We start from the raw sequence: 20,475 nt of genomic DNA, 5'->3' as shown, positions 1-20,475 counted from the left end.
TAGTTGCTTTTTATCTGCTCCATCACAGGAAAAGTTCGGGTTTCAGGGAGTTTATACGGGTACTCATTCAGGGTCTTCTGCTCCTGTGGCAACTTGCTTTGTACTGTTTGCGCTTTTTTTTGCGCCTTTTTGGATATTATTTATTTGGGATACACATTGGCTAGCGATAGAGCGTTGATACTTTAAAAGATTTTTGCTTTGCTTTCTCACGTCGATCTTCCTGAGTGAAAACATTCGCAATAGTAATACTTAATGCCTTGGGATGGTAGACATCGCACTGTGATATAGGACATACTTATCGGCTTACAATAGTGATCTCTAGGTATGCCGTCAATCAACAGCTGCCTACTTGGGCAGGTATCCTTCAAATAGTTGCCTGAGGAATCGATACTTTTCTACGGAAAGGAGCAAGGGGCATTGTGATTGGTCAGGATCCCCCTTAGCGTCATGGCGGTCCCGTGGGTTTTGTCGACAGCAACAAAACAATCCTCTCAACGTTTACTTGACCTCAATTTTCTAACCAAGAATAAACTCTCACTTGCCTGCGGAAACGCCCATTTATACGACTTCTTCGCTCCATCTCACGCTCCCCTAATTCATTGTATTCCCAGGAGCTCCTCCCACTATTCCAACCGAACTCAAAACCTGGACCGTATACCCCACCATGGGCGAATCTAGGTTCGTTGAACCCCCTTTCAAAACATTCTGTGAAAGAAGCCCCTTATGCGTGGAAGCCAGCGACTAATCCTTGTGAAACGCATAGACAAGAGCTTCTGGCATGGCTCAACAACCTGTTGCAGCTAAACCTTACGAAGGTTGAGCAGTGCGGAACGGGGTACGTTCAACTCGCTTTCACGCTATTGATAATTCTGCTTCCCTATCCAGGCGACGAACTTGACTTCCTTGCAAAATACGGAACCAAAATGGCGTGGAATATGGCTTAGCATCTTGTTCAAATACAACTAGAACAAGCTGATGTGTGACCTTGTGTAGTGCGGCTCTCTGTCAAGTCTTCGACTCGATCTTTAGTGAGTGTGCCATCTTACCCCTAATAACTCTTTTGTATAGGACTAACAGTTTCTTCCCTGCTTACTAGTGGATGTCCCCATGTCCCGTGTGAAATTCAACGTCAATGCCGAGTATGGCTACCTTCAAAATTTCAAGGTCCTTCAAAGTACGTTCCTGGGTGGATTCGTCTGAATGGGGAAAGATCCTCCCTGTTAACGCTGCCTTTCAACAGACGTGTTTGCTCGCCACCAGGTAGACAAGCCAATTCCCGTGCAACAACTTACCAAATGCCGCATGCAGGACAACCTTGAATTCCTGCAGTGGACGAAGAAATATTGGGACCAGCACTTCCCTGGTGGTGACTACGATGCTGTTGCTCGTCGGAAGGCTTCGGGTGCTCCTCCTGCTGCTGCTGGTTCTCGCGCAGGCGCAGCCTCAGCTGGAGCCACACGGCGGGGAGCTACGCCTACCGGTGCCGTAGCTCGTCCACGAGTCGCGGCAGCAAGCGGGCCTAACGTGTCTGCATTGCAGCAAGAGATTGCGACTCAGAAGGAAGCTATTGGCGGGTTGGAGAAGGAGCGGGATTTCTATTTTGCTAAGCTCCGAGACATTGAGCTGTTGCTGCAAAGTGCCATCGAGGCAGACCCCGAGTTGGAGAAGGATGACGATTCGTTGGTGAAGCACATTCAAGGCATTCTGTACTCGACAGAGGTATGAAGGACTTCCGCACCCGTTCAAATGAATACGGACCGGGAGGGCTAACTATCGGACAGGAAGGATTTGAGATCCCAGCTGAAGAGGGCGCTGCGGATGAACTGGAGACATTCTAAATTCCGGTTGCGAAACGTTTGTCCCATTTTTAATACCCCCTCATAGTATGGCTAGCGTTGCGTGGGTGGTTTTGACCCCTCTTGTTTTGATTGGATTTCCTGTTGCTCTCCTGAGTTGGATCCTCGCCAAGTTGTCGGGGAGAGAGAGAGAGCTTGGCAGCTGGCACGAACTGGAGAGCGAGAAAACCATGAGCTGTGTCTCGTGGACAGTTATGATAGGACATTTGAATTTCCGTCAGACCCCGGACGAGAGTCCAATATAGAATTCTTCTCTACTTCTATAGCTCTGCCTCCTCCTGTGGTAGCCTACCGTTCGGTCCAAGTGCTAGGGCACACTGAATGAGCTAATCAATCTACGGTTTGCCTGGGGCTCCTGCATTCTTCGAAATTTCCATTCCGGAGATGGACACGCCACGGCGGTATGTAAAAATAGCAGTGTGGATCGGAGACGGAATTGGTTACGTTTACGAAGATAAATTCGACATCGTATAGAAGAATGTTAATAATTCACGGATTCCCCGGGTCGCACCGCAGGCTTAGAGTGTGTAACTATGGGATCACACAATTTGAAAAAGTGAACTATAATCTCACCCAGGAACTCTGTACCTTGCAGCATGATAGATGTGATGAACTGGGGGCGGAGACCAAACACTAGTAAATCTGGCCCCTTACTCCCAGGAGATATTATTACATGCATATCAGGTTGTACGGACTCTGCCACGGTATTTTATTCTTGATCGTTAATGTTCGTCGTTGAGTACTATAATGATCAATTTGAACTCGACATGCCATTTTGAAGTACTATGGAATCATGCACCATCATCCTGGGTTTAGACTGAAAAGAGGCTAGCGGGACCAATTGAGGTGACACATTCCAAGCCGCGTGGGGCGTACCGATGCAATATTGGCTAGAACATTCTGGTCGTTCATTTGGTATCGGTTGTATCATTACGGGCGTGGTAGTACTAGGTATCTTACCCGAAAGACAGGCACAGCACCACCTACTTTAGTTACTCAAGAATGGGTAGTTTGTGTACCTAGTAGGGTGTGCTTTGTACTTAAAAGCCGATCCATCAAATTGTGTAGCAAGGGTATTCACTGCTAACCCCTCTTTCGCCTTGTACCCAGGCCCCTTCTCAGGGCCTTCAATGCGCTTGATCGGTGGTGGATAAGGAGATGAGCCGTTGATCTTCGGGAACCTTCAGATTTTAATGAGAGGGTGACAGACGGTATTATATATTAAACCAAAGCTAGTAACCCACTAAAGTAAGGCTAGTTAAAATGAAGGTGAGACTTTCCCATCAGTGTTTCATTAAACTTAGGCTTGGCTTTTCCGCTTCAAGCCAATGAGATTCACTGAGGGTAAAAATGGCATCGCTTGATCCCCGAAATGGAAAGGCCGTCATTTCGGGTACGCAATGCATACGCATCAAGTCGGTATTGTGTTTGGAGTACCGGAACACCTGTACAGTACCAAATCGATTTTAGGTACTGCAGGATACCGATATCCACGGCAATCTCCAGGTTGGCTCATCCCTTCGACATACAGCAAATTCATAAGGATCATCTTTCAGAAGTTGATATCCCTATTCCAAACAAGCGAGGTAACTGATATTATCGGGAGTTGAAGTGAAGGTTATATGCGAGAAAGGTCAGTGCGGATGTAATTCCCGTATTGTAACGACTAACTAGTGGATGCTGCAAGTCTAAGACCTGACCTCAGCCAAACCTGTTGTTGTTATTCTTAGGTCTGGCCTGATCGATTCTCTGCCGCTCTGCTCTCTCATTGACATCGTCTTTTCTTTTCTCTCCCCTCACCTTCCTTCTCCTCCTTCGCCTTCTCCCGCCCTTCTCGCCCCTCCTTTCACTATCTCCCCTTCTTTTCCCTTGATCCTTTGGCGGTAGAGGACGGAATCTTTCCTCGGGGGCAGTCTACAACCATTGAATCGGATGGTGGAAATACCGGACCGCGCGAGGTGACATACTACCACGGAACGGCTTGGAACAAGCGAGAGACAAGGCTGGGTCCGGTGTCAACGTGGATCCCGCAACCAGAGAAAAAGCGAAACGGAAATAATTTTGGCGATCAGATTCTCGAGGTACCCATTGTTGATGAGTCTCTTGTCCGTCCATTTTCCCGTCAAAACTTCCAGTTCGATTCTTTCGGCAATTATGGATTAGAGCTGGAGGAGCTCTCAAGAACCGGAGGAAACACCCAACATCCGGACCAAAAACAAAAAAAGTTGCACCTGCTTTTCGCTTTTCGTTTCTCTTCGTTCTTTCCTTACAGGTATGTACGAGCTCAGATGTCAAATGGACTCGGCATCATCCTGAGACCTGCGGATACTCTCTCGTTATTTGCTCTTCTCCTTTAACGCAATCGAGTCCATATTTTTAGCGATCTTGGTGGCTAAGTGCTTATATGATTGACTCTTCTTGACAGGTTTACATGCATTTCGAAATTGTTTCCATATCATTACGCTTGAAATTGTTAGCTCTTCGGTGCAGCTGACGTCCGCTCCTTGGTTCATACGAATTTAGACCTCTGCTATTTGCGGAGGTTATACGCTTGGGCAAGCCTGAGCCATCATTGTAACCGCTAGTCGCTCTTTCGATAACCCCGACATTATCATTCTGCAGCCAACGCGGCCTTCACTCATTCGGATCTCCGTATTTCAATTCTTTGCGCTCTTTTCAAAACTCGGTTCTTTCGCAGATATTCTTAGCGTCGTACTGGCAGGCACCGGATACTACATCCTTCCTTGCATTTTCTTCCGACTCTGGGCTCTAAAGCTCGTGCGCTCGGTTTTGCGCATCGACGGTGTCTCGAGTCGGTTTACATCACGCCACACATCTTGATATTCAGTATCCAATAGCTTCCTGGGTGGTTTGGTTGGGACACTTTTTCAGCTCAGAGCAGAGGCCGAACCAGGATGGCCCATCATGGCAATAGGCACACTCGGTATAGCAGATTGATGAAGAGAACTAATAGATCAACAGCTGTTGCCGATGTTACGGGGCGTACGAACGACGGGCAGTCCTCAATCCATGGCAAAGTTGTGAATGACCCGAATGACAGGATGAAGCGGCAAGCGCAGGACGGGTCGCAGCCCCAAACGGACGGCGCAATATCCCAGGAAGACCAGGTTTCAGTGCAAGTCACGATAGCTGCTACCGATAATCCTCAGACGACACCTGATGCTACAGCAGTAACGGCCTCACCAACAACTGAGCCTACAGCACCAGATGTCACCACTGCTCAAAGCTCACCGGCTGTTCCGACTGCCTCCGAAGAAAACCTGACTGCTTCTTCTGCTTCACCTACCGCAACAGCTGATACTTCGTCTGAGACGACTAGTCATGATTTCTCGACTTCGCCTACTTCTCTTCCTGTAATATCTTCTGCTTCCGATACCTTCGCTTCCCAAATACCTCTCTCGCCTGTGAGCTCTAGTGAGATGCCTCAGTCATCTTCCAGCACTATAGTCTCCACCACAACGAGTTCTTCATCCTCCAGTTCTAGCCAAACTTCGTCAACGTCTAGTTCTAGCTCAGGCTCATCTTCCAGCACAACCACGAAATCCTCAACTTCTACATACTCTACAACCTCTACCACGTCTGAGCTTACTACAACTTCATTGCCCTCCGGCACCGGAGGCGGCGCCTCATATGGATGGGATGGAGGATCGGGACCGACAGCTACCGAACAGACACCTTTGACTACTGGACCGACTACTTCAGCGACAAGCCCCCCTTCCCAGGGCTCTGGTGCTCTCGACAGCCAAACTAAAGGCAAAATTGCTGGTGGTGTAGTTGGTGGTGTGGCCGGTGCTATGGTTTTGGTGGTCCTAGTTTTCTTACTTCTCCGGAGACGGAGAGCATACCAAAATCGTGCCCCTGAAGTCCTTCCACCCGGTGATATGACTGGCACTGCTGTGGGTGAAGGATGTGTAACAAGGTCAGCTGATGTGGTTTCGCGGCGGTCTAGCAATGATCCTTTATTCACGGCCTCATACTTTGCGCCAGCGTTCATGAAACGTTGGAGACAATCGCGCCTCTCTACTCATACAGAAAGCACCTTAGATTCTAGCACCAGCGAGCGTGGATTCCAGAAGATTTCCGGTCGGAAGATTCCCTCTGTACTACGGTCAGGAGGAGATGGATATGGGGGCGGTTTCTCGGAAGGATCGCCGACTATGTCGGAGCCAAGTGTGAGCTTCCCGCCAGGTTCACCGGTCCTTCCACGCTCACCTACCTCTCAACCGCCTCCGTCAACCCCATATGGCATGCCGCTGGACGTGAGTTATACAAGGGAAGCCGAGGAAACAAATCCCATTGTGATTTTCCGGCCCTCCCCGGCTAGGACACCTATCCCTGGCTCCGCAGATGCTAGTTTATCTAACGAACCATCTGTATCGCGCATCGTGCCCCTGGCGCAGGGAGCATTGTCTCCTACTATACCTAAGCGACCGGATGTGTTGGGTCGAAGTCATCCAAGCTTTGATGGTAGCCGCGGTAGCCGATTTACCGAGAGTATATGATCCTGTTCGTTGTTGTCTTTCCTTTAGCCTTTGCAAGCGCCCCTTCGTTGTCCGATGTCTGGATATATATCATACGAGCGTTGCTCTGTACATACGCTGAGAGCTTGCACTTTCTTTCTTTCCCTTCAGGACGTGTCACCATCGCAACGGGAATGGTCCTTGGGCTTCTAGGCTGGCATGTTCCTGATCCTGTTGTACTCTTACTCTCTATTTCTTATATGGATACCCCGAATTGAGTTCACTGTTCCTTGTCAAACCCCTGCGCATTTCTGTCAAAACTATCTTTCTTTCTCGTATGTTAATAATTTATGTGGAGTTATATTTTGGGGAAATCTTGTGCGGGTAATGGTCATGGAACGTTTAATGGCAAATGGATGTTTTTCCTGATCCGGATTTAGTAATTTGTATTTAGATCTAAGGTACACGACGTTATCGATAAGGCCATTTCTAATTCTTGGGATTCCGGAACGGAGTTTCTTTCTTTCTGCGAAGTGATAAGTATGATTCAAGACGCTAAAGAAAAGCCTCTGGCCAATTAGGTCTCGGTTATTCATGCGTGACCTGAGATGGCAGGGTTGCGATGAGAGGTTCCATGGAGTATAAAGTATCCATCGACTTGATACAATCGACATGCCCCCTTCCCCTCATCCTTCTCATATTTCCTTCTCTTTCTTCATAATCACCTCCAGAAATTAGTCTCTAATCATATTTATCTGGCTAATAATCATCATCATGGGCGATCCTAATCCCCCGACTTCTCACGATCTTTCCTTATCTTCCCCTTCCCCACCTCACGCTCATTCCGCCAAATCACTTCGTTTCCTTGTCATCGGCGCTGGTTCGCGAGGCAATGCTTACGCCCGGGCCGTCACAAATGCCACCTCAGGCATGATTCACGCGATTGCTGAGCCACATCCCTTCAAACGACAGGAATTTGGCCGCAATTATATCTGGGGCGACAGCGGTACACCAAAGGACGGTCAGGAGTTCAAAGACTGGCGAGATTGGCTGCGATGGGAAGTCAAACGGCGAGCACAGAGTAGTACTACTGTGACTAATGGGACGAATTGTGCGACCCTTGGAGTAGACGGCGTGTTCATCTGCACACTGGACGAAACCCACGTTGAGATTCTACAAGCCATCGCCCCGTTACAGCTTCACATTTTGTGCGAGAAGCCGCTCGCCCTCTCACTATCCGACTGCTTGACCGTCTACCGCGCCCTACTACCAAAGGAAGAAGGGGGCTTATCACCCTCCTCTTCCCCATCAACCATCTTTTCAATAGGCCACGTCCTCCGATACAGTCCGCACAACATCCTCCTCCGAAAGCTCCTCCTCGAGGACCGTACCATCGGCGACATCGTCTCAATGGAACACTGCGAACCGGTTGGATGGTGGCACTTCGCACACAGCTACGTCCGCGGGAACTGGCGACGAGCAACGCCCGAAGGCGACGGCTCCCTGCTCACCAAATCCTGTCACGACCTCGACTTCATCCTCTGGCTTCTTTGTTCCCCGCCACCACTCCCCGCAGACGCCAACCTCTCTGCACAACAGCAGCAGGAGTACTTCAAGCGCCAACAACCGCATCTCCCGCGCACCATCTCCTCCTCTGGCTCCCTGACCCAGTTTCGCAAATCCAGAAAACCCCGCGCCGCCACTACGGCAACAAACTGCCTCTCTTGTCCCGCGGAGAGGCAATGTAACTATAGCGCCATCAAGATCTACCGCGACATGCACGTCGTAAGAGCCGACTACGAATGGCCTGTCAACATCGTCTGTCCAGATATCGAGGATGTAGTCCGGAGCACCTCCTCTCTGTCCGAGGAAGAACAGATCAGAGCAGCAGAGGCCCACCTCCTCCGTCGTCTGGAAGAAGATTACTCTCCCGAAACAGAAGATAAGGATATCGCCGCGAGACCCTGGTACGGTCGGTGCGTTTACGAATCCGATAACAATGTTTGCGACGACCAGGTCGTCACTCTTACCTGGGATGATGAACCCCTTGACTTCAACACAACTATCAATGACTATTATCCACGAACTTCTAAAACAGCCATATTCCATATGATCGCACCAACAGAGAAACAGTGTGAACGGCGAGGTCGTGTTTACGGTACCCAGGGTGAAATCACTTACGATTCGCGGAATATTGATATTTACAGCTTCGCGACCCGGTCAACCCGGTCTATTGAGGTGCCGCGGCAGCCGCCCGAAGAGAAGGAGTCTCATGGTGGAGGCGACTACGGTCTGGCGAGGAGCTTTGTCCGTGCCGTGGATGCCGTGATTAATCAGGGGTGGGAGGTTGAGCGTGCGCAGAGGTGCTTCGTGGGCTGTACGCTGGAGGAAGCGGTGAGGAGTCATGCGGTTGTGTTCGCGGCGGAAGAGGCGAGGAGGGAGGAGAAGGTGGTTCGGTGGAAGGATTGGTGGGAGGGGAAGCTTCGAGATTCGCTGAGGACGAGGTCGGCTTGTGATTAAGTTGTTGGTTCTGGTCGTTGTCATGACGGCAGTGGTATTTTGAGGAAGGTTAATGATACGATATGACGTTATGGCGCACTGTGATGAACCGGTTATGGACTGGAATGAGTTATGATTATACTGCTATGCGATTAACTATCTTAGAATGAAACCTGTCCATGGATGGTTTTTGCTCCCATCATAATAACTCTGCGCCTCAAGGCGCTTGTGGCACAATATTTACAAACATCAAATCATTGTCACTTAAGTGCGGACGTCAGGCTCCTCGCGGCCGATGAACTCCTTGAAGTTGAGCAGAGAGAGGGCGAGAGCAACGTTGTCCTTCAGGTACTCGGACGCAGTCAGGCCAAACTTGCTCTTGTCGCTCTCGTACTTCTCAATGTACAGACGGATCGTGGCACCGCTGCTGCCGGTGCCGGACAGACGGACGATGATACGGCTGCCATCATCGAACTTAGCGTACAGGCCCTGGTTCTTGGACACGCTGCCGTCCAGGTCGGTGTAGGAGAAGTTGCCCACATCGGTGACCTTGCGGCCGGACACGGTGGAACCGACGAAGCTGTCCTTGTTGGCGACCTTGTCAGATAGGATAGCAATAACCTTGTTGGCACCATCGCTGTCAACGTTCTCGTAGTCGTAGCGGGTGAAGAAAGTACGGCCATAGGCCTGCCAGAAATCGTTCTGGATGGATGCAATGCTGGGGGTCTGGTCCGGCTTCTCCTTGGCCACACCAGCGATGATGTTCAACCAGGCGACGATGGCCCACAGACCATCCTTCTCACGGATGTGGTTGCTACCAGTACCGAAGCTCTCCTCACCGCAGATCGAGATCTTCTTGTTGTCAAACAGGTTGCAGAAGAACTTCCAGCCGGTGGGCACCTCGTAGCTCTGCAGACCCTGTGCCTTGGCAACCAGGTCGACAGCACCGGATGTGGGCATGGAGCGGGCCAAACCGTAAACACCCTGCTTCTGGAAGTAGGGAATCAGCTTGGCGTGGTGGGAGATGATGGCCAAGCTGTCACCGGGGGACACAAAGGTGTTAGCACCGTAGATCATGTTGCGGTCACCGTCACCATCGCTAGCGGCACCGAAGTGGATACCGTTCTTGTCAACAGCCTCAACCAACTCATGGGCATAGACCAGGTTGGGGTCAGGGTGACCACCGTTGAAGTCAGGGCTAGGGACACAGTTCATGGTGCTGCTGCTGGGCAGACCAAGCTCGTTGACGAAGATATCGACGCCGTAGGGCCCGGTGACACCGTGCATGCCATCAAACAGAACCTTGAAGTCCTTGTGGGTGTTGAGGAACTCCTTGATCAAGTCGAAGTCGAAAATCTCCTTCATCATCTTGACATAGTCGGAGGTCGAATGGACAACCTCCACCTCCAAGGGGCCGTAGGTCTTGGAGCCAATACTGGAAAGATCAAGCTCGGGGATCTCAGCGTAGTTATAGGAGGTGAGGGTCTTGGAAGTTTCGTAGATCTTGTTGGTGACTGTCTCGGGGGCGGGGGCACCGTTGGACAGGTTGTACTTGATACCAAAGTCGGCATTGGGACCTATGACCTGGCGTTAGCTGAGGCAATTGCTGAATCTAAAGAGCTCCACGCTGTTCTTACCACCGGGGTTGTGGCTGGCAGTCAACAGAATGCCACCGGTGGCCTTCCGTACACGGATAAGATTACTGGCAGCGGGGGTGCTCAAGATGCCGTTCTGGCCGACAAGGAGCTTCTTGACGCCATAAGCGGCACTGATCTTAGCGATCTTCTGGATGGCCTCAGGGTTATAGTAACGGCCGTCGCCACCAATGACGAGGAAGGCGTCCTTGGCACCTTCAGGGATGGAGAGGAGGATGCTGGTGATAAAGGATTCGGAGTAGTTGGGCTGCTGGAAGACCTTGACCTTCTTACGAAGACCGGAGCTATAGAGGTTAGCAACGGTTCTATGGTCTTACAAGAATATGAGGTGGATAGAGATAGATAGAGACATACGTTCCCGGCTTCTGGTCAGTAAAGGATTGGAAGGAGACGGTCTGGATGGACATGGTGACAAGGATAGTGTTATGAGAGAGGGAGAAGAAAGGGAAAGAGAGAAGAAAAGAATAAGAAAGGAGAAGAAGATGCAAGTATATTATATAGGGAATTGAAATTGCTCACCGACAATTGGGGGAGGAGAGAGAGAGAGGGAAGATAAATAAAGGAGGGGCAACCCACTCAAGCTAAAACCATGCGAGTTGACACTCGCGCTGCCGTCATCAGCATGATTTCATGTATGTACACCTCAGGCCCAAAGGCCCAAATCAATGCCCCTCTTCCGCCCCACTTAACGCCGCTCTTGTTTTTTGCCCAGGGATCGAGGCCCCGCGCGTGGGGGCAACTGCTCCAAGTGCGTGCGCGGAAGGTACAGTACATCTATACAGTACAGGGTGAAAATTGTAGAAGTTTCAACAATTTAAATAATCGGCGTATCAATTTTCTATGCTTGGTATACTCACTTCAGTCATCCCCCACAGATTCGTATGGTCAGATATGAGCACTAATGTCACAAGATTGATCCAGGATCTCTATTGCAAAATGATGAAGGCCGTTTCCACATAAACATTGATATATCTCCCGGGCAGCTCCCAACCAGCGTTCCTTAGACTCTCTTGGCGCTCTGAGGCGTATAGTGGACGCCGACTTCTTTGAGAGGTTGAATCGTGGCCTGAAATCACCAAGATAGAAGGTTATTACAGGTATATTCCACTTCTTTGCGATAGCTAGAACATCTCGCATAGGAACATTTTCACTTTGGATAGGATTGCAAAACACAGGAGGAAACTCGCAAAGGTTTGGACCCCCAGCACGATAGTGTTCCTCTATGAAGCCGTCATCGGTAGACATGGGTGGGCTGCAGGAGGTCACGGAAGAAGGATATAGCGTGGGGCCAGGCCTGATCGACTCCCTTGGTATCAAATATAGGTTTGGCACTGCTGCTGTAGAGTCAGCAATGTGTCGGGTTGTTATGATTAAGTAAAGGGTGAGACGAGAAAGACTAGAAGTAGAAATCGTCTTCTGTAAATGGCCGTGGGCAAAGACTCGTATATGATAGATACTGGTAGTGACTTGCCTATAGATCAAATGGTAACGGGGGCATCCAAATTCTGTGTAGGTAGATTTGTTCGAATTAGACAAAATGCGAACCATACTCGAATATTGCAAGAGGATTCTAATTCTGGTAGTAGTTGCTAACATGGCAAGTGCCTTCTATAGAGAATAAGTCTGTATAGTCCAACAAAGGGCTATTCTCGTCCCTAGTACTGGGCTTATCCAAGCATGATCTACGTACAACTCGGTCAATGAAGGATATATTGAAACAGAAAAGCTTGCCTTTGATTTAAAAGAGAATCTCAGGCAAAGTGGCATCTTCTAAGCTTTGGGCCCTTTGAGATGGATAGATCTACCTATTACCACCTGTACCACGAGTTCACGATTGTCACAGAACAAACAAGTACGTAGCGTGATTCCGATAGTAGTCGAAAGCGCCTTTTTTGATGGACCGTTACAAAAGAGAAGAGATATAAAGTTCTCTCAATTGAACAATGGAGGGATTAAATACCTCACTCTTCGGAACAAAGAGATAAAAGCACCTCTAGCATCCGGCTCTGCCACAAAAGAGTAGTAGTAGCCTGAGCGAATACATTGGTCAGAATGGTGCGTGTTCATGAACTATCAGTGAGTGGCTTGAAGGCTCAGGTACCTGCACAAAGGCGGCGACGACACCCATGGAACGCGGCAAAGACCTCAGCTCGTCGAGAAACAATTAGCTAAATTTTAAAAATAGATCCGTGATAGAAACTATTTCTAAGACATTCTATTTATTATGAGTCTCCCCCTTTTCTACACGAATATCCACTTTGACGAAAGGTGAGAAGAAAATGCCAAATTATCCCTCTTCATCTACTTGATTGTTGGACAGGTCCCAATGGAGCTATTTTAATAGCTGCAGCTCTAAACCTTGGGACACGGACGGACCCCTTTGGATGATTGGGCCGTTTAACCCCGTCAGAACCATACATGGACAACTCATCGACCCCGAAATACCAATCGATGGGCTCTTTCACTGCATCTGCTGTCGACAATCCAGGAAGATCGCAGAGAAATGGTGGGAGGATGACACATGACACATCCTCTTATCACTTTTGCTTATGAATGAATTCCAATCTAGACCCCTCGGTAAGCCCTAAGATTGCAGGGAGTACTTCGTACCAAGTGATCAAATAGCCCCAATATGAAAGCAATAGCAATCTGTTTATCCTTTCACGTCACCATGACTGTGACTGTTTACATTTTCGAGATTGTGAATCAAGAAGTGATTAAATCGAGGTGTTATCGGATACACAGAGGGGTGTTCGCGGTACACTGCTTTCTGGCCCCACATTAACACAGTAGAGCAGATTCCGAGGGGCAGTCAGATATCTCCCTTGACATAGTTCATGGCAATGCGAGCCAGAAGGACAAAACCCCTGCTTCTAGAGAGGTGGCGTGCTCTGTCGGGTATAGTAAATCAACACAACCTACCCAAGCGTTGGCGTCCATACACTGCAGCAGTATTAATAGCAGCAGTGGTCAACTAGAAGTCCTTCTAAGCAGCCCTCTATTCATTTTCCTTCACTCCCAAACAGCCTCTCCTTATAGAATCGCATTTCCTCAATGCTTTCTAAAATATCATCCTTCGCCAAATGCACCTCCTTCTTCCTAGGCACAGCAGCCAACAACTCATCCGCAGCCCATCGTCTCGCTGCCTCCTTGAGGGTGCTCACATCCAAGATCCGATAATGCAACCATTCTAGGACCTTCGCATAGGGACCCCGCGACAAGAAAGCCTTGTCCGCATGTACGCTATTTCCCGCCAACAGCGCCGTGCGCGGCTGGGGCACATATCGTTGAATGTACGCCAGTAGCTCGGAGGCAGCAGATTCAGGTGTGACGGTGGAGGCGAGGACGGCGGCGGTTAATCCCGTACGGCCATGAGTGTCAATGCACCATTGTGACATGTTGTCCATGGTGGTCTTGGAGGCGTGGATGACGGTTTCGAAGCCGTGGGGATCGAGGAGTTGGAGGTTGGCGTCCGTGACGAAGCAGCACACTTGGATGATTTGGTCCTTTTCGGAATCCAGGCCTGTCATCTGTTTGTGTGATTGGGGCGTGTATTAGGTATCACAGTGGTGGTAGGGTCGAAGGGGAGAGTGCGTACTTCGCAGTCTATCCACACTAGTGGATCGAATGAGCGTGCCAATGGCATGTTGACGATGTTTTGTGTGTAAAATGTTATAATTTCACTTGAGATCTAAGAGCAAAAGGGTAAGGGCTTTTGGTTTAGAGACCTGTGTCCATCTGCGTCTTTTGGGTGGGTGGAAAAAATGGTGGGGGTGTGACGTTGCGGGGGGTAAATTTAAATTATTTAAAATACTATGTAGTCTCCGGACGATAAGATAAAGGGAAACCGAAAAGAAAAACTACCGAATAGGCGAACTGTTTCTTCAGGTTCGATCAATCGTATGTTTGCACCTTGCGTAATCCATTTATTCTATAGTGATTAACTTATAGCCCAGACCTTTTCCAAATACCACGTAAGAATTCTAGATCCTTGTAGGCAAAAGCCCTAGGACCATCCAGCATAAGGTAGTGCCAATACATGCACACAATCCAAAATAATCTCCATACCGTCGTTATCATCGTCAAGACGTTAAAAAAGAAGTAGTGAAAGTCCCAAAGCAGGTAGAAAAAGAAAAGAAGGAGAACCAACCAGGTGGCATTCGATCGGTTCACTTACGCCAATCCACCATAGTCATCAGGATAATCTTTTGAGAGTTTCCCCCAAATCCAAACACAACAACCAAAAGAGAAGAAATGTTGTCCACATACTTTGCATGCGCGCCAGCCAAAACAAATGAATAAGTAAAGCTCAGGATATAGATTATCGAAGATTGTCAGTTAGTGTTCCGACGAGGTCGTGATGGGAAATCCCTTTTGAAAGACATGTCGAACCCAATAAGTTCATATAACTAATAATATGTCATCGAGATAGTTTCATCACAGCTCTTCGTCCTCATTCTCCCGTGGGTCTGGTTTCTGGGGCTGGGCCTCAAAGGGATTGGAACTCGCCCCTGCAGTTTGATGCCCCTCTGAAGCGGCACTATCCAAAGCTCCGCTGACGGGTTGAGACAACCCCGATTCGATCCTCCGTCGCAGAGCGTTCTCATCCGCTTGGGATACACTGGCTCTTTGTTTCTTCAATGGGCTTCCCACGAACTCTCCGTTCAGACTATTTGCCGCAGGCTTGGGGACCTCGGGTATGCCGGCAAGGACTGCTGGTGCAGTTGGAGGGGTCGTGGAGATACTGGACGCTGCAGGAGTCTCTCCGGATGGCTGGGGGCTAGCGGTATCCGTTTTGGGGGTACTAGTGCCCAGAGATGCTGAGGAGTGCTGGCGTTTGAGCTGTATTTCCGTTAGCGCAACTTAAGGCAAAAGCCTTGGGTCCCACTTGCCTTGATCTTGCGAACGCCCTCAGCCAGTTCCCCCTGGCGTCTAATATCGTCTGGTGACAGATGCTGATCATCCTCCTTGGCTTCTTCATCGTCGGCTTTACCCAATATCGAATCATCGTCATCATCGTCACTGTCCATATCGTCATCTCCAGCGGTCTTGTTTTTCTTTCCCTTCTGCTTGTTCTCGGTGCTGTCACGGAAATTCAAGAATCCAACTGTACCACCGGGTTTCAAGGGTCCAATATTAGCGAAGTCCGGCTGAAGTGATCTGCGCTTTGCCGAGCCAGGAGTTTCTTGCGACTTAGGATCTTTTAACATGCCCATCTTCTGCAATTGCCCTATAAATAGTCAGTAGGGTAGAAGACATATCTTGAAGAGATGGTCGACATACGCTCTCCTCTATACATGAATGTAAAAATAGCATAAGGCTTGTCGGATGGATCAATACCAGTAACCGTTTGTGTGCTGATAGTCTTGGGATCGAGTGTCTTGGGCTTTGCAAAACTTGTTGTATGGTCGATATCTGCGTCTGTCCCGCCATTCCCGCCTTGCTGGGCTTCGTCGTCGTCATCATGGGCATCGAACTGTGGCGAGTATTCACCACGTTTGATTTCCCCCGAGGCCAGAACACGGAACAGAGCCACTTTGATCTGTCCTGCAGACTCAGGAATAGGGTCGTCGTCCGAATCGGAGAAAGACATGTCATCATCCGAAACGTCCTCAAGAGGTGATTTCGCGTCGTTACCATAGCGCATGATTCCCTTGTCATGCTTGTCTGCCTTAGCATCCATGTCCAGATCACCGGTGTCATCGACCGATGCACGCTTCAAGCGGCGTTTTTCCATCTTCTGCCGTCTCCGCTCAATCTTCGCGGCCACATCCTTACCCTCCAGATCTAAGCCATTGAGCCAGCGCTCCAACCCCACCTCACGGAAGAGGAACTCCCGTTCAGCAAGGCCACCTCCTTCGGACTCGGGAACACTGACCCATCGTGAGTTTACCCAGGTCTCCTCGCCTCTTCGGAGCAAAGTAGCGACCTCTTCCTTTTGTCGCCCGTCGAAGTAGATATAGGCTGCGACCGTCTCGTTCGGAGAGTTTGTCAGCGGCTGGTACGGTGCCACCATGCTACTATATTGGCCTCGCTCTGCCGTTTGGCCGGGAAGGCCCCCAACAACCTTGGGCTTAGGTGTGGGGTTTTCCGGTGTCGATTTCGGGGTAGAGTAGGGCACATCTTGTCCAGGATTCAGTAACGTGATTGAAACTGCAAAGGTGGATTGTTCGGGTTTTCCAATAGCTGAATCTGGTAGCTTCGGTGGAGGCACGGGAATGTAACAAGCTATGCGAGAGGCTCGGGATTGGCGTTGGATCGAGTACTCGGAAATAGGGCCGTCCGGAGTGTGTATACTCACGGCAAGACCCTTAAAGCACGGCATGATGGGGCGAGCGGTAGGGTGTATGTGAGCAAACTAATGTTCTCCGCGGTATCTTGCAGGGGAGAAAACTGTCCGAACTAAGTATGGTGAGAGTGATCGAAGGAGAGAAAATCGTGCGGTGGTGCGAAAGAGATGGCTTCCGGGCGTCGTGGGTTGTGGAGGCGGTCAGGGATATCTAGTGTGTTCAGACTGACACCGACAACCTCAAAGGGAGAGATCGCGAGAACGCAGTTCAAAGAGGCTGCAACTGGAGAGTGCAGTAGCGTATAACAGAGATACTCGGCACAAGAGCCAGGCAATTTAGAAAGCAAGTTCCTATTGCTTTATCTTCTTTGTGAGCAATTCACACAGGCAATCGTAGCTCGGCGGAGGGGGGTGGGAGGGGAAGAATGGGAATGGCTGGTTATGATGGACCAGTGGATCAGGATGAGCGTACCAAGTTGAAAATGCACGTAAAGAATGTAGGTACCAGCAACATGGAGTGAAGGTAATGATTCGACTTATAAAAAGATATCTGGTATGCCCGAAGGCCAACTCCCTTGTACAGCGTGACGGTGACAGAGGGTGGAAGGGGGAGAAGGAGAGGAACGAATGAGATGCGGAGGACTGGGCGATCGACAGCCGCCAGTGGGAACTCCTCCGCCTTCGCTGCTTTCCATGGTTTCGGTTCTGCTTAAACTCCCATGCAACATTCCTCTTGCCTTGGCGTAAGAATATACTAGTTCAAGTAGTATATTTTAACCACTCGAGTAACGGTGGATTTAGGCTTAACCTCTCTTTGTTTTCCTTTGTACGACTTCCTCAAGAAAATCCAGCACAGTTCCATGTGGGGTGCCCCTCCATAGGGAACTCTACCAGAGATTTGCTTTCCAACAATGCTGCAAAAGTAGATATAGCCGTTTTAGGAATTGCAGAGGTTTGTACAACTCACGGCTCGCTTTGTTGGATGACTATATATAGCACTCTATTATCACATCATTTCTATTTGTCTAGTGGATAGAATAAAAGTATCGCATAAATCTCACAACCTTTAAGACTACAAAATATCAAGAAAATCAATATTACATAGACCAACACACCGTACCTATTTGTGTTAAGATAGATGTAACGAAACGGTGTGGTCCCTCTCATATCCCACGCCGTCGCGCCTCCTCCATAGCTATATCCGCCAAGTCAGGAAAATCCCGGTTCAAACCACTGAATAGCAGCTCAGCCTTCTGTCGCCTTTTCCGCTCAATCTGAGCTTCTAGGCTTGAAATCTTGTCAAGGACCTTGGCATGGGAGTCGATTAGTGACAGCTCAAGCAGTCCGTCGGCATATTGGCGCAGAGCGCCTAGCTTCCTTTCAAGAGAGGGGATGTTTTCATCATCAATGGGATTCGGAATGTTTTCATTGTGATTGTTGGGCTCATGAGGATATCGGTGTGCAGTATTATCTGGCGTGGAAGAGAGTGAGATATGAGTTTGTACATGCGGACTGCGATGGAAACTTTTGTCCGGGGAGCTTCTGTCCTCCACGAGATCACTGATGCGGAGCTGCCCTTTTGAATTGAAAGACCCTGTCGAACTGCCGCGCATGGGAAGGCTGTGGGGAACTTCAACATCTGCAACGATATCCGACTTCCTATTCTGAGAGGGGTCAACACTCTCAGAGGAGTGTATAGCTTCATGTAACGACCTTTCGTGACCATCGTTGTTTGGCAACCTAGGTCGTTTTTGTCCCCGATGCTCCAAAGTACTCCGTGACGATGCGATCTGTGTAATAGAGACGGCTCTCTTGCCTCTCTTCTGGTCAAATACATTGTCCACGAAGCCGGCGATGCGACCTCGTGGATCAACAGGCTTAATCCGAGCTCGGATGGGCTTATCCTTGCTTTGGTAAGGGTGAGAGAAATGACAACAACGGCAGTTGCATATTTGCGAGCATTTCGGGCAAACCCACGGGACTTCGTTTCTGAGGAACCTAAGGAGATTTATATCAAAGTGCCTGTACAGACCACGATAGCAGAAGAAAGCCGAGCATTGGGAGCATGTTATTCCCTTCCAGACAGGATGACTGTCACGGCAGAGATGACAGAGACGTTCCTAGGCATCGTCAGCTTGTGAAATAATAAAGTTGTCGCAAAGACTAATCTATATTATCATATAAACTTACTGAGGATTGTCGTCGCGCTTCCACTGCTACCAGAGCTATGGCACCCAAGGTTTTTTGTCTAATTTATAGGTTAGCAATGATAATCACTTAGCCCAGCGAAACTGTAACTAGAGCAAACTGTCACACAGGCAAGCTAAGACATGCCGGTCTAACGGTGTTTTAGGGAGTCATACTTCGGTCGTCCTATGTCTGAGGCGGAATAGCTGCCTAATCTAGCTCGAGCGGCTTTGATGAGACTTCGGCAATATTCGCTCCGGAATAGCTCAGCCCAAGTATAGTCACCAACATGTCTGCAACTCCTTCCTGATACGTAACATGTTAAACAGAGGTCAAAATCTCCACACTGTTCACAATGTAAGTGTCGGTTCCATATCGTTAGTCCGCAAAAGTTACATTCCACCACAGCTCCTTGTGTATCCACAAGTTTAATAGGCACAGATGAATCGGACCCAGTATCCTCGTCGTCGACTAGCTGCTGAAGAATATCTACAAGCAGTTTCGTCTCTTCTGGATTGTGACTGCTGTCGCGTAGTGCATGTATTGGTATCAAGGGAACTCGACCTGTATCAGCATAGCATTGCTTTTGATATACAGGCTGAATATAATTAAAAAATGATGGAATTGAGGATGCATGCATGATGTTCCAAACCACCTTCGTCACCATGGAGCTGACATTCCATATTTGATGAGCAGTTGCTGAAGGAAATATCACCAAATCCCCAGGCTCTTGATGAGTGACATATATTGGAAAATTGGCGGTTTTCATTTGCGCAATGGAGATATTGACCCAATCAGTGTGGGACGACTTTCCAAGTCCTTCCATAAACATGTCGTACTTTTCCTGTGAGGTTTGGTCTGTGCCAAAGCACAATGAACCATATCGGCTCCCTATTATATCAGGGTAAGCCTCCAAGAAAGACTGGTACTGTGAGTGTATTTTACATACCTTCAGACTCAATCATCAAATTTAGTGCAACTGTTCCACTAAAGCATCTGTGGAAACCGGACCTGAAACACGACGTATGAGCAAGCATCTCGTACTTTATCCGCAGCTTACGTACAAGGACAACTTGGTTCCAACGTAAGCCATCAACACTTCCGGGGTTATTTCTTTTGGTAATACTCGGAACAAGTCGAACGAGCCTAATTGTATTAAATAGGAAGGTAGGACAGCTTTTAACGCTCTGATCCACTCGGCAGGGCATTGAAGATCTTTCGCATAGAGCCTAATATGGCAGTCAATAACACATGTCACAGACTAATGGTGGCTTTCCTTGACATACGATTCACGGACGTGACCAGCGCGACTGTGGTCCGTTGGTATAAGATCACGCAGCCGCATCCTAACATCTCGACCAGTCTGGCAGTTCCGTACTGGAATAGCTAAGTAGAGTAAACCGAGAACAGTTGTCAGCAGATCTATATGGGATATCTACCCTGCAACCATTAGGTACATACCTCCCGAGGAAGAGGATGTAACCAAGCACCCATTGTTCAAAGTTGAT

The 20,475-nt window shown here is 49.0% G+C and overlaps 5 protein-coding genes across 5 annotated transcripts; 3 read left to right on the top strand and 2 right to left on the bottom strand.

Annotated features, from left to right (window-relative positions):
* Positions 1–1,107: 1,107 nt before the first annotated feature.
* eb1 (microtubule-binding protein BIM1) lies at positions 1,108–2,493 on the top strand (the record flags this gene model as incomplete). Its single annotated transcript, XM_023235016.1, has 4 exons — positions 1,108–1,174; positions 1,241–1,719; positions 2,275–2,379; positions 2,434–2,493. 4 exons carry the CDS (start codon positions 1,108–1,110, stop codon positions 2,491–2,493), a joined length of 711 nt encoding a protein of 236 aa, XP_023090078.1.
* A 2,425-nt stretch (positions 2,494–4,918) lies between these two features.
* AO090003000748 (uncharacterized protein) lies at positions 4,919–5,921 on the top strand (the record flags this gene model as incomplete). The annotated part of the gene is made up of 2 exons (XM_023235015.1): positions 4,919–5,773; positions 5,910–5,921. The coding sequence occupies 2 exons, from the start codon at positions 4,919–4,921 to the stop codon at positions 5,919–5,921; spliced, it is 867 nt and encodes a 288-aa protein (XP_023090077.1).
* A 1,190-nt stretch (positions 5,922–7,111) lies between these two features.
* Positions 7,112–8,857, top strand: AO090003000747 (Gfo/Idh/MocA family protein; the record flags this gene model as incomplete). Its single annotated transcript, XM_001819838.1, has 1 exon — positions 7,112–8,857. One exon carries the CDS (start codon positions 7,112–7,114, stop codon positions 8,855–8,857), a length of 1,746 nt encoding a protein of 581 aa, XP_001819890.1.
* A 243-nt stretch (positions 8,858–9,100) lies between these two features.
* pgmA (phosphoglucomutase PGM2) lies at positions 9,101–10,898 on the bottom strand (the record flags this gene model as incomplete). The annotated part of the gene is made up of 3 exons (XM_001819837.3): positions 9,101–10,413; positions 10,474–10,775; positions 10,846–10,898. 3 exons carry the CDS (start codon positions 10,896–10,898, stop codon positions 9,101–9,103), a joined length of 1,668 nt encoding a protein of 555 aa, XP_001819889.1.
* A 4,030-nt stretch (positions 10,899–14,928) lies between these two features.
* On the bottom strand, positions 14,929–16,816 carry AO090003000743 (uncharacterized protein; the record flags this gene model as incomplete). The annotated part of the gene is made up of 3 exons (XM_023235014.1): positions 14,929–15,333; positions 15,399–15,721; positions 15,775–16,816. 3 exons carry the CDS (start codon positions 16,814–16,816, stop codon positions 14,929–14,931), a joined length of 1,770 nt encoding a protein of 589 aa, XP_023090076.1.
* Between the last annotated feature and the right edge of the window lie 3,659 nt (positions 16,817–20,475).

Source organism: Aspergillus oryzae, chromosome 2 (genome assembly GCF_000184455.2).
Source record: "Aspergillus oryzae RIB40 DNA, chromosome 2".
NCBI classification, from domain to species: domain Eukaryota; kingdom Fungi; phylum Ascomycota; class Eurotiomycetes; order Eurotiales; family Aspergillaceae; genus Aspergillus; species Aspergillus oryzae.
The sequence above is the reverse complement of the archived record's forward strand: the minus strand, read 5'-3'. Positions and strand labels throughout refer to the sequence as shown.